Here is a 13,642-nt window from a genome sequence, read left to right as displayed (position 1 = left end):
GTCTGGATGCCCTCGGGGTGTCCCTCCCGCTCCTCCTCCTCCTCCTCGGGCTGGGAGGCGGAGATGGGGCGGGGGGGTCCGTCTGGATGCCCTCGCGGTGCCCCCTCCCGCTCCTCCCCCTCCTCCTCCTTTCCGGGCTGGGAGGCGGGGATGGGGCGGAGGCAGCAGGCGGGCGACGGCCAAGGAGGATGGCGGCGGCTGGCGGGCTCCGGACGGTGCTGGGCACCATGGAATTCGGGCGGCGGGCCGAGGCGGAGGCCAGCGGGGCCATGGTGCGCGCCTTCCTGGCCCGCGGGCACGGCCGCCTGGATACGGCGCACATGTACGCGGCGGGCGAGTCGGAGCGCATCTTGGGCGCCCTGCTGGCCGCCGAGCCCGGCCCGGCGGGGAGAGGTGAGGGAGGGGCTCGGGGAGGAGAGGGAAGGGGGGTACCCCCGCGCCCCCCACCCCTTCTTTGCAAACTCCCAGAGGGCGTTTAAATGGGACATAATCTTATGCAGAATTGACTTGGGAGGTGTGTGGTGTGTGGTGTAGTTGGTACACGTAGTGTGGTGGGATGGAGGGTTTGTTGTCACTGTGTGTTGGGGGGTGAGAGCACGAGGGGGGGAGGCTCAGCTAATCTCAATGTACACATGTTGTACTTTGACAATAAAGGTTTATTATTTAGTGCAAAAGCTGCGGTTGGGGGGGCGGACGCACAGACTCGGCATTGGGGGGAGCAACTCTTAAAGAGTGGGTGCAGAGGGGATCCAAATCTCTCTCTCACACACAAAATAAGTTAGACACACACACACAATGTACACATGTTGTACTTTGACAATAAAGGTTTATTATTTAGTGCAAAAGCTGCGGTTGGGGGGGCGGACGCACAGACTCGGCATTGGGGGGAGCAACTCTTAAAGAGTGGGTGCAGAGGGGATCCAAATCTCTCTCTCACACACAAAATAAGTTAGACACACACACACAATGTACACATGTTGTACTTTGACAATAAAGGTTTATTATTTAGTGCAAAAGCTGCGGTTGGGGGGGCGGACGCACAGACTCGGCATTGGGGGGAGCAACTCTTAAAGAGTGGGTGCAGAGGGGATCCAAATCTCTCTCTCACACACAAAATAAGTTAGACACACACACACAATGTACACATGTTGTACTTTGACAATAAAGGTTTATTATTTAGTGCAAAAGCTGCGGTTGGGGGGGCGGACGCACAGACTCGGCATTGGGGGGAGCAACTCTTAAAGAGTGGGTGCAGAGGGGATCCAAATCTCTCTCTCACACACAAAATAAGTTAGACACACACACACAATGTACACATGTTGTACTTTGACAATAAAGGTTTATTATTTAGTGCAAAAGCTGCGGTTGGGGGGGCGGACGCACAGACTCGGCATTGGGGGGAGCAACTCTTAAAGAGTGGGTGCAGAGGGGATCCAAATCTCTCTCTCACACACAAAATAAGTTAGACACACACACACAATGTACACATGTTGTACTTTGACAATAAAGGTTTATTATTTAGTGCAAAAGCTGCGGTTGGGGGGGGGCGGACGCACAGACTCGGCATTGGGGGGAGCAACTCTTAAAGAGTGGGTGCAGAGGGGATCCAAATCTCTCTCACACACACAAAATAAGTTAGACACACACACACAATGTACACATGTTGTACTTTGACAATAAAGGTTTATTATTTAGTGCAAAAGCTGCGGTTGGGGGGGCGGACACACAGACTCGGCATTGGGGGGAGGCAACTCTTAAAGAGTGGGTGCAGAGGGCATCCAAATCTCTCTCTCTCTCACACACACACACACAATAAGTTAGACACACACACACACACACACACTCTGTTGATTGCCCCCAGCTCTGGGTCCCTCTGCCTTCTCCTCACTTCTGTTGCCTTGGGGGGCTGGGGGGGAGGGTTTAGGGTGAACCAGGTTAGTCAGCAACCAGCCCGGTTTAATCATTGATTTAATCCGAGGTTGGAGGATCCTCTTCCGCCTTGATTGGCCTGGATCTTAAAGGAGCAGGCCGAACTCAAAAATCGGTCAGGAACCTAAAACCAAAGCTTTGGTGTTTTCAAAAGATTAGATAGATAGATAGATAGATAGATAGATAGATAGATAGATAGATAGATAGATAGATAGATAGATAGATAGATAGATAACCTTTATTGTCTTTTTTTTACTGTGGGCATCACACACACACACACACACGAGTTAGGCCAAAACAGGAAAGAAAGAGTTAATTAGCAAGGCATATTCAAATGACTTGACAAATATTTAACACATATATCTCCCTTACTTCCTAGCTAATAGAGGAAGAACCTGTGGCTCAGGAAGTTAAAAGCAACTGCCTAATATATAATCAGCCCAGGTTCGAATCTCAGATAAAAAGGGTATGACTCCCTGAAATTCTTTATTAGCAATTTGAATAATTTACACAAATAATGAGCTGTCATAAGTTGTGACTACCGTATATCCTGTGGATAGCCTTGAGTTAGGCCAAAACAGGAAAGAAAGAGTTAATTAGCAAGGCATATTCAAATGACTTGGCAAATATTTAACACGCACACATATACATATACATATACATATACATATACATATACATATACATATACATATACATATACATATATATATGTTATGTGTTTCACTTCGAGAGTGGGAAACTGAATTTCATTTTTGATGTGTGCCGTTGTGCTCGCAGTAAAAACAATGGCATTAAAGCTTATCTAATCTTATCTTATCTTATCTTATCTTATCTTATCTTATCTTATCTTATCTTATCTTATCTTATCTTATCATCTTATCTTATCTTATCTTATCTTATCTTATCTTATCTTATCTTATCTTATCTTATCTTATCTTATCTTATCTTATCATTTGGGGCTCTTTGTATATTTTGGATGCTTCTGCCTTCCTAAGTAGGCCGATGGAACCTCCATGTCTAAGAGCAGTGTATCGGAAGAGTCGTTAAGCCCCCACTGGGCTGTTTGGAAGCATTTTCCTTCTTTCATTTCTTGAGTTTGCCTCCCAAAGGTGTCTCGTCCTCCCCTTTTTCCCCCCTGTCCACAGTCCAAATAGCCACCAAGGCCAACCCTTGGGATGGGAAAACTCTGAAGGCCAACAGTGTCCGCTCGCAGCTGGAAGAATCTCTTCAGCGTCTGCGGCTGCCCAGCGTGGACCTCTTCTACCTCCACGCCCCGGATCACGAGACCCCCGTGGAAGAGACCCTGCGGGCCTGCAATGAGCTTCACAAAGAGGTGCGGGGATTTGTGTGTGTGTGTGTGTGTGCGCTGCGAAATAATAGAATATTTGTATTGTCATTGGGTTAAGTCACAACGAAACTAACCTCGGGCCTCAGGGTAGCCAGGCTGCCAAAGGGTCGAGGAGGGGGGGCATCCCTTCTGCCAGGCAAGACGCCCCCCTCCCCAGTGCGTGAGAGCGAGCCGGAGGGATCCTCAGAGACCATTTAGTCTGACGCAGAGTGGCTGCGTTCCTGGCAGACGTGGTGCGCCAACTCTTTCTCTGCACCGTCTTGGGTCACAGCCCCATACTCCCCAGCCGGAGGGCTCGATGGGCCCAGACCTGAAGGCCTTGAGGGCACGTGGGCAGATCCTTGAAAAACGGGAGCTAACAAATGACGGGAGGATCGCTTTGTGGCTCCACAGGGGAAGTTCAAGGAGCTCGGCTTGTCCAACTACGCCTCCTGGGAGGTGGCGGAAATCTACACCCTTTGCCAAACCCACCAGTGGCTGCTGCCCACCGTGTACCAGGTGAGTAACAAGGCAGGTTCGCCTTTTTTTTTTTAGCAAGAGGGCCGTTTTCGATCCGTTGCCGGGGGAAAAATGCTGGCCAATTCTCTTCTTCGGGCTGAACTCTGAAGTTGTTTGTCAACGCCGCTAACACCGAATGTCCTTGCTTGACAAGAGATGAAGAAGCAGCCATTTCGTCTGTTAAACCTGTGCATGGCTTTAAGAGATTGAGTTAAGGATGGGAGGGGGGGGGACGAGGAGGATTGCACCTTCAAGGCCATCTCTAACTAAAGAAGATCAGGCCTTGGCGGGTTTTCTAACGGAAGGGAAACGGATTCTTTCAATGAATTGGAGAACATGATCAATGACAAAATTAGAAAGGTGGAGAATTGTGGTTTAATATATTGTGCGAGGGGGCGGAGGTTTCAGATTCCAGCTTCCTTCGAGCAAGTGTTTGCCGGGGTATTAGGCTCAGTAAAGGACTTTTAAGGTAAAGAATGCCTCAGAGTCACTTGAATAGCCCAGACGTCGGAAACGTGACATCGTTGTTTTGTCGTTCTTCCCCTGCTCAAACCCACAGGGCATGTACAACGCAATCACACGCCAGGTGGAGACGGAACTGTTGCCCTGCCTCAGGCACTTCGGGATGAGCTTCTACGCTTACAACCCTCTGGCCGGTACGGAGTAGGGGCGTTTTTTGGGGTTTTTTTTAAACCGAAGCCTTACCTGTGGAACTGCAGGATGGGTGAAAGGGTGAATGGAGGTTTAGTGGGTTTGTTGATGACCTCAAGACTCTGATGTTTCTCGAACAGGGGGGCTTCTGACAGGGAAGTATAAGTACGAAGATAAAGACTTAAGCCAACCACCAGCCGGCAGGTTTTTCGGGAATGACTGGGCCAAAGTCTACCAGGACAGGTGAGTCTCTAGCGGAAGGGACTAGCGTCTTGAACACAAAAAAGATGTTGAGAGTTTGGGAAAAATCCAGGAGAAGAGCAACTAAGGTGATCCAAGGCCAGGAGACTAAAAGATACAAAGAATGGCTGCGGGACTTGGGTTTGGCTAGTGTAAAGTAAAGAAGAAAAAGGGGAGAGAGGATAGCAGCGTTCCAGTATTTGAGGGGCTGCCCCAAAGAAGAGGAGGGGGTCACGTTCTTCTCCAAAGCACCAGAGGGAAGGACGAGAAACAATGCTTGGAAACTGATCAAGGAGAGAAGCAGCCTGGAATTAAGGAGAAACTTCCTGACCGCGAGGACAATTAACCAGTGGAACAGCTTGCCACCAGAAATCGTGGGACCTCCATGACTGGAATTTTTTAAGAAGAGACCGGACATTCACCTGTCTGAAATGGTACAGGTCCTCCTGCTTGAGCAGAGGGCTGGACTAGAAGACCTCCAAGGTCCCTTCCAGCTGTTCCGTTCTGTTCAAGCAGCAGTGAATGGAGATTGGGTCTTTGGTTGAAACGGCCAGTAAAACGGGGCAAAATTCCACATAGCCACATGTCTTGCCTAGCAGTAGAAACTTTGAGCTCAGTCATAAGTCAAAAGTATTTATTTTATTTATTTATTAATTGAATTTCTATACCGCCCTTCTCCCGAAGGACTCAGGGCAATAAAGGCATTACATACAAAAGTTAAAATAAGATTGAATTAATTAAGCCCTAACAATAAACAATTAAAAATACCCCAAACCCTTAAACCAGGGCGGCCTGTTCAAATAAATAGGTTTTCAGATTACGGCAGAAAGTAGTCCTTGACGTGACCGCAGTCAAGCTCAAAACGTCTGTGGCTAAGCAAGACAGTCGCTAAGTGGGATTTTGCCCCATTTTATGACCTCCCTTGCCACAGTCATCGTTGTAATTCAAGGACTGCCTGTGTTCAGTAGTTTTTCATTGCTTGCCTTTCCGCTCTTCTGCCAGGCGTTACTTTCCTTTCTGCTAAATTGTTTTCGTTACACTTCTACTGTTTAGTTAGGCCAGGCGGTTGGGCGTTGTTTTTTTTTTAAAGTACTGGGATATTAGTGTGTTGTGTTTTTTTTTTTAAATACCACTCCAGGTATTGGAAGCCGCACCATTTTGAGGGAGTGTCCTTGATCCAAGCTGCCCTCCGTGAAGCCTACGGTGCGAATCCTCCCACTTTGACCTCGGCTGCCCTGCGCTGGGTCTACCATCATTCGGAACTGCAGGTAAGGAAGGCCAAGCTTTGCCTTCAGAACTGGAGAGGACATTAAAAAAAATGGGGTCTCCGCTGTTTGTCTGTGGGGATTCTCAAGTCATCCAAGTCACGGTTTGTCCACCAGGTGCTTTTTCAAGAGGCAACTGGACTCTTGCTTTCCTTTGAAACACACTGCCGACGGCCAAGGACAGGGGTAGGCAACCTTGGCTTTTATGACTGGTGGACTTCAACTCCCAGAATGCCTGAGCCAGCCATGCTGAGGGGAGAGTTTCCAAGTGAGCCAAGGCTGGCTCAGGCATTCTGGGAGTTGAAGTCCACCAGTCATAAAAGAGCCAAGGTTCCCCTAGGCTGGCTCAGGAATTCTGGGAGTTGAGGTCCACAAGTCATAAAAGAGCCAAGGTTACCTACCCCTGGCCTAGGCCGCTTTATGACTTGTGAACTTCAACTCCCCGAATTCCTGAGCCAGAATTCCTGAGGGGAGAGGTTTCCAAGCTGAGCCAGGCTGGCTCAGTAATTCTGGGAGTTGAAGTCCCCAAGTCATGAAGGGGGCCATAGTTCTCCCATGCTGGCTCAGGAATTCTGGGAGTTGAAGTCCACGAGTCATGAAGGGGTCATAGTTCCCCCATGCTGGCTAAGGAATTCTGGGAGTTGAAGTCCACGAGTCATGAAGGGGCCATAGTTCCCCCATGCTGGCTCAGGAATTCTGGGAGTTGAAGTCCACGAGTCATGAAGGGGGCCATAGTTCCCCCATGCTGGCTCAGGAATTCTGGGAGTTGAAGTCCACGAGTCATGAGGGGGCCATAGTTCCCCCATGCTGGCTCAGGAATCCTGGGAGTTGAAGTCCACCAGTCATAAAAGAGCCAAGGTTGCCTACCCCTGGCCAAGGATGAAGCGTAAACCAGGTGCCACTAAGAGGGAGTTGAGATGGCCGGAGATGGGCCAGGCGCCTCCGAGGCCGAGCCTCACTGTCCTTCTTCTACTCCCTGTGAAGGACGCACAAGAAGGCCACCGTGAACTTAAGCCAGAGTGCTGAGGCCAGCTGGTCTTTGTCAACTTCAACCAGGACGACACATCCCTGGCTGTTGGCAGCATGCTTCAAAGAAAAACAAGGCCAGTCCCGTTTCCTCTTGAAAAAGCAGCTTTGGGGCCATTTTTAAGAGCAAGCTTTGGGTCCCCGTGGCTGCTAAATCCAGAGGGTCTTTAGATAAAGTTTCAGACTTGCTTAACATCTAGCTCTTCTCTGTGGGGTGATGAAGCGATGCTGTTTTCAACCTTCCGTGACCTTATTCCCCAAGCAGAAATCATAATTCAATTTGGCTGCTCGCGGAGTTTATTCCTCTTTCTTTCTCCAGGGTAAATACGGAGACGCTGTGATTATTGGGATGTCCAACATGGACCAGCTGCAGGAGAATCTCCAGTCCAGCGAGGAGGGCCCTCTCGTCCCGAGCGTGGTGGCGGCCTTCGAGAAAGCCTGGCACCTTGCGGCCCACGACTGCCCCAACTACTTCCGCTGAAGGCGTGTGCCAGGGGGCCTCGATCCCTTGGGTAAAATGGAATTAAATGGCGCTCGCTGCAGACACGAATGTTCACGTTGAATGATTGGTCCCACAAACTTTGATCGGTTACAAAGACAACGGAACGCGCTGTAAATTCTTTTATACATTTTATAGACATATTCACACACAAATATATATATTCATCCTTGGAAAAAAGCCACATTACGGCAGTATCCTTAGGTTATTAGTTCAGTCCTCCATTAAGAAGAGAGCAGGGGTTATGAAACACTTTTTTAAAAAGAGTTTGTAGGCCTTTCTTCTGCCCTAGTTCTCTTCATTACTTTCCTCCTCCTCCTCCATCGTTGCTGAACAGTCCCCTGTGGGGGTTTCCAGCTGCTCAAATTGTCCCGTCTCAGCATCCCACACGCTTCTGATCACCACCTTAAACTCTGCCATTGTGTATCCAAAGAGTTTCTGAAATAAAAAGAAATGAAAGCATGACGCCTCAACCAGGGCGCTCAGAACAGGAAAATCAAGTCATTTGCGACCGTCTTAGGCAGGGCTTTTTTTTGTCATAGAACGCTCAGAACGGCGTTCCGGCACGTTTTTTGGATGGAACCTTGCAGGGTAGGCAAGGTGGGTTGTATGACATGTGTGAGTTCCGGCACCTTTTTCTTTTACCAAAAAAGCACTGGTCTTAGGTACAGAGAAAGAGGGGAAGGCCTCCGAGTTTCAGTAGAAACGGCTCACTGGCTGTCAAGAAAAACTTAACACAAAAGCTTTCAGGATCGATAAACAAGGGAGACAAACTTCTGTACGAAGGGGGAGGAAATATCCAGGCGTGGCTTCTCACGAGAAAAAAAGGAGACACTATGATATTCAAATAACAGATATCTTTCACCCACGTTAAGCGGAACTTCCACGGTGTCAGTCTGGAAGAAGTATTTTAAAACTGCGCCTGAAGGAACCAAATGGACTAGTAACTTAAGTCTGGAGGAAAGAGGAATGAAAAAGTGTCCGCTGCAATTCCCAAGTATTGTGGCGCAATGGGGGTTGTGTATTTAGGGGAATCTAATGGAAAATGCACCTATGAAAGTGTCTATGGAGGCAATTGGACTTCCTTCTTTTTTTCTTTGAAGATGTTTTGCTTCTCATCCGTGAAGCTTCTTCAACTCTGACCGGATGGTGGGGAGTTTGTTGGATGAAAAGTGAGACGTCTTCAAAGAAAAGTCCAGTTGCCTCCTGAAAACCTTTGGGACAACCACGACCAGGATGAGTGAGAAGCTCCATAGACATTGAGCCGTGCACTTTGGGAGGAACGCCCTTCGGATCGTGCAGGAGTGTGGACGGATTTCCAGAAAATATTGCAGACTCCAGGATTGTGCTTCACTTTGAGATGCAGACCACAGATTCATCCCCAATTGCTTGCACCCGTCTCCAATTGTGAAGGGATCCAGGGCCAGGAAACATCCTGCAGCCAAGAAGGCTCCCTACCCATTTGCACCACTCAGGTGACCCCGAGGACACAGATAAACCTCCAAGTGGCCTCAACGACTCGCTAAAAGAATGCAAATGACCGGCTGTCTGCGAGGAGTATAAATCCTTCCATTCCCCACCATCCGGTCAGAGCTGAAGAAGCTTCTTGGAGGAGAAGCGAAGCGTCTTCAAAGGAGAAACAAGGAAGTCCGGTGGCCTCCTGAAAAAGCATCTTTGGGACCTACAAAAGTAGGATCATCCACGTACCAAGAGGCGAGCTTGCTCTGGGGTCAGGATATCCCCCTCTTTGCAGACCACGTAATCGGAGATCAGCGTCACCACACCTACAAGGGGGGAAAAAAACCAACAGGAAAATACGTGAAGGAAGTTTGCCAGGGAAAGAGCCTTGCCCACGTTTCCTCAGATTATGTTCCCAACCTTTCTTCAGCGCTGTGGGCAATCCAAGCTGCCTCAGCTGAGGCTCCATGGAATGGGAAAACTGATCCAGGGGTCCCATATCCAAGTTGACCGTGAAGGTGGCCTTGTTTCCAGCCCGGGCAAAGTCGGTCTCTCTGAACTGGGAAAACCAGCTGCGAAGAAAAAAAAAGTTGTGGAGTTGAAATTCACGGGGACTAGAAACTCTGTTCTTGCCTCCTTGGTTTGGCGTCACCTGGGCAGCAAGAGGTGAGGAGAGAAAGGTGAAGGAAGAACTGCCTTTCCCCCCCCCCAGGAAAAGCTAACGGGACGGTGAGTGCAGATGGCTTAAAACAGGACACAGGGCAACTGATTCTACAACTAACCATCAATACTGCAAAGTGATAATCTCTCTTCTAGGCTGTAGATTTATTTTGCTTCCGGAAGCAGAAAAGGCACAGAATTCAGACTGAGATTTTGCGATTTACCCTATTTGTCTCGGGGCTAAAAAAAACCACACCGTTATGGGGCAGCCCACAGGCTGGTTAGGAAGGCAAGGGATGCCCTTCGCAAAAACTGAAAACTTCCAAAATCCCAAAAGAAATCCAGTTTTTTTCTTTCCTAGTTGAAATCCTCGGGCATTCTTTTTGGGAAAAAAAAAACTTACTTTATAACTTCATCCTTGGTGCGATTCGTGAAAAGCAGACCGACTTCTCCCCGTAGATGCTTGCTGACCTAAAGGAGAATGAAAAATTAGGTGAAGAAGTGACTTTCCCCACGGTGTGAGGGTCTTCAGGATTCTGGGACCACCGGTTTGGGAGGCTTCCCGGAGGAAGCGTCTGCTTGACACACACACACAGTACAGTTTTAAACGTCTGGTGCTTTACCTCATGCAAGTTATCTTTGTATTCATCCGAAGGGCTGTGACCCAGCGCCACACTCATCACTTTGTTTTTCCCAAAGAATATCCTGGAATATATATATATATATATATATATATATATAAAATCTAGTGAAATTTCAAAAGCTGAGGTATTTCTTTCAAGGGAGGATTGTCTTCAGTGTCTGCTCATCGTGTAAAGATCTGAACGGCTCTAAGGAACTCTTACAAGTTTTATTTATTTATTTATTTATTTATTTTATTTTATTGGATTTGTATACCGCCCTATTCCCGTAGGACTCAGGGCGGTTTACAGGGCAGTTAAAAGCATGAATACAAAAAAATAAAAACAAAACAATTAAATTCAAGCCCCAAGAGTAAATCTAAAACCCAGTTAAATTAACAACCCCACAGTCTGGACCAAATAGATCGAAGAGCCAAGTTTCAGAAAATTTAACGGAATATAGGAAGTGGGGGGGGGGGGGGAAATATGGTTACCTGGAAGTTTCTTCATTTTTAGAAGCAGGAATGGCAAAGCTACGCGAGGGACACACTCACCTGCTGTGTTTCCAAGCACTGCGAATATCTTTCAGCTTGTTGTTTCTCACGTTGGCAATGGAGAAAATGAAAAGACGCTTGTAGGTGTCGACACATTTTCGTAGCTAAGGACAAAAAAAGGTTGGTTTCGTTTTTGATTTTCGCACCCCCAATTTGCTATCCTGACGGACGTTTCACAGGACAAAACTTCAGGATTTTCCCCACAGAAAACGTAGGGGACACTGTTACAGCTAATGGCATTAATTTAATCCTTTCTGATATTGGTGAAATGGAACAAATCCTGTAAAATGACCCTTTGAAGGAGACTTTTTTAAGAAAAAAAAATAACAGCCCAACAACTGGCTTGCCATCTTGCTTACTTACCTCTTCTATCAGGTTTTGCTTAACTTCCAAACCTTTCTTGGTGGTTTTTGTTAAGGAGACTGCAAGGAAGAAAGACACGGGCTCAGCATCCAATAGGGAATGTTTCAAAAAACGAGATTGTGGTTTAATTTGGAAATTGTACTGGAGTGCAAGGACAATAGAGCACAACACAGGGAATAGAAGGGAAGGAAGGGAAAGGAAGAGAGACAGATGGAGAGAAGAAAGAAGGAAGGAGACAGAGGGAAGAAGGAAGGAAACATGAAGGAAGGAAGGAAGTAGAGAAATGAAGGGATGAAGGAAGGAGACAGAGATGAAAGAAGGAAGGAGACAGGAAGCTATAGAAATTGAATATATTTTTCAAAGCAGCAGCTGGAATCTCTGCAAGAAACTCGGATACACGCTCCTCCAAATTTGCTACTCGACTTTAAATATCTGCCTTCTCCACCATGTTGTGAACGAGTGACTTCTCCTATCAGCCCCCAAAGTAATCTCTCTTAGAAAGCCTTGATATAAGATTTGGAGATCCGGGATGAGCTCCAGAGTGGCCACTGGAGGTCTCCAGGAGGAACCCTCATCTCGACCCAGGATAGGTCTCCGACCTCCGTTCATTCCGCCGGGGCCTGAAGACCTGGCTCTTCGAGCTCTCTGGCCCAGGCTGAGAATTAATCTTAATTTTAACTGGGGTTTTATTTATGCAGGGACAAATATAATTTTTTTAAATTTGTTTTTAACTTTTGTATTTTGGTTTTTTAATCACCCTGTAAACCGCCCTGAGTCCTTCGGGAAAGGGCGGTATATAAATGTAATAAAATAAATAAATAATAATAAATTATGGGGGGGGGAGGAATGAATCCATTCATCAATACCTAGAACTAAGGAGAAACTACCTGACAGTGAGAACAATTAACCAGTGGAACCACCTGCCTCCAGAGGCGGTGAATGCTCCAACCCTGGAAGTCTTTTAAGATGAAACTGGACAGCCATCTGTCAGAAATGGTGTAGGGTTTCCTGCCTGGGCAGGGGGTTGGACTAGATGACCTCCAAGGTCCCTTCCAACTTTATTATTATTATTATTATTACCTTCATTCAAGTTTTATCCAGTCCGCTTTCAAGGTCACGTCAATAATTGGTGGCGAGGAATTCCGCCTTTTTTTTATTTTTTTAAACACAGCAAGGAAAAAGCGAGCTGAGCAGCTGAGGCTCGGGAGTACTGCAACCCCCATCATGCTCAGCCCAGACGAAAGGGACGGGAACCATCGCTCAGCACTACCTGGGCCCCAAAAGTTTTCTCCCGCCCTTAGAGGAGGAGAAAAGGCTAGGAGAAAAGGCTACCACCATCCTCCTCCTCCTCCTCTTTTTGTTTTGCAGCCTGGCCGACCCGGCAGGGCTGTTGTGCAAAGAAATAGGGATTAAAAGTCCTGCAAAAGCAAAGAGGGTTCCCTGCTTCCCCTTGAGGGGGAGAAAGAAAAATAAAATAAAATAAATAAATAAAATAAAAGACCCGAGCCGGGGGGGGGTTTCCCACGTTCCCCCCCCCCACACACACTCACCCCTCTTGTCCCGCTTGGACTTGGGCATCGCGGCCACCCACGTGCAGCTTCCGGCGCCGGTGGGCGGAGCCTCGCGGGCCGACCGGAAGTACCGAGGTTGTCCCCGGCGGCGCCTGATTGCCTGACGGTGAGGGGGGGAAAAAAAAACCTCCTAGGAAAACAGGGCTGCCTGCCGGCCTCTTTATAAGATTTTTTTTTTCAAACGCTTCTTTATTTTATTTCGCTTCTTTGTTTTTATTTCGTTTCTTTCTTTCATTTTGCGTTTTGTTTTGTTTTTTTTTCCAATCAGGCGGTATCCGCGGACGCCTCTCAACTCCTCTTTCCCCCCCCTCCCCCGCCCCGGTGAGGCCCTCGGCTGCTCGGCTGAGGGCCTTCCGCGCGGTGCCTGACGGGAAGACAACTGTAGATCTATGTCAGGGCTCTTGAAACTCGGCCCTTTTATGACTCATGGACTTCAACTCCCAGAATTCCTCAGCCAAGCAAGCTGGCTGAGGAATTCTGGGAATTGAAGTCCATGAGTCATAAAAGGGCCGAGTTTGAAGACCTCTGAGTCTTACTTTAACAGTTTGATATGCATTTTTTTTAAAAACCCCATTTGTTCGTTCGGCTTTCTATTCTAAACTTAATTCCCGCCTTAGATGTGAGATGGAAATCCAGCTGAGGGACTAGACCAGGGGTCGGCAACCTCGGCTCTTTTATGACTCGTGGACTTCAACTCCCAGAATTCCTGAGTCAGCATAGCATATACCATAGCTGACTCAGGAATTCTGGGAGTTGAAGTCCATGAGTTATAAAAGGGCCGAGTTTGAAGACCTCTGATCTATGTCTTACTTTAACAGTTTGATATGCGTTGTTGTTTTTTTTTTTTAAAAAAAACCCCTCATTTGTTCGTTCGGCTTTCTATTCTAAACTTATTCCCGCCTTATTTTATTATTTTATTTATTTATTTTAATTCCATTTATATCCCGCCCTTCTCCG

At 47.5% G+C, this 13,642-nt stretch overlaps 2 protein-coding genes across 2 annotated transcripts; one reads left to right on the top strand and one right to left on the bottom strand.

The window, feature by feature from the left end:
* Nucleotides 1–166: 166 nt before the first annotated feature.
* On the top strand, nt 167–7,518 carry LOC308675884 (aflatoxin B1 aldehyde reductase member 2-like). Its single transcript, XM_081341498.1, has 7 exons — nt 167–393; nt 3,078–3,265; nt 3,674–3,778; nt 4,338–4,434; nt 4,570–4,672; nt 5,808–5,937; nt 7,280–7,518. Exons 1-7 carry the CDS (start codon nt 189–191, stop codon nt 7,439–7,441), a joined length of 990 nt encoding a protein of 329 aa, XP_081197624.1. The 5' UTR covers nt 167–188; the 3' UTR covers nt 7,442–7,518.
* Nucleotides 7,519–7,689: 171 nt separating this feature from the next.
* MRTO4 (MRT4 homolog, ribosome maturation factor) lies at nt 7,690–12,736 on the bottom strand. The gene is made up of 8 exons (XM_081341510.1): nt 12,665–12,736; nt 11,115–11,173; nt 10,752–10,855; nt 10,201–10,282; nt 9,981–10,048; nt 9,338–9,489; nt 9,167–9,243; nt 7,690–7,897 (listed from the first exon to the last, which is right to left on the bottom strand). The coding sequence occupies exons 1-8, from the start codon at nt 12,690–12,692 to the stop codon at nt 7,748–7,750; spliced, it is 720 nt and encodes a 239-aa protein (XP_081197636.1). The 5' UTR covers nt 12,693–12,736; the 3' UTR covers nt 7,690–7,747.
* Between the last annotated feature and the right edge of the window lie 906 nt (nt 12,737–13,642).

The sequence above is a fragment of the Vipera berus genome, assembly GCF_964194415.1.
Source record: "Vipera berus genome assembly, chromosome: 17".
NCBI classification, from domain to species: Eukaryota; Metazoa; Chordata; class Lepidosauria; order Squamata; family Viperidae; genus Vipera; species Vipera berus.
The sequence above is the reverse complement of the archived record's forward strand: the minus strand, read 5'-3'. Positions and strand labels throughout refer to the sequence as shown.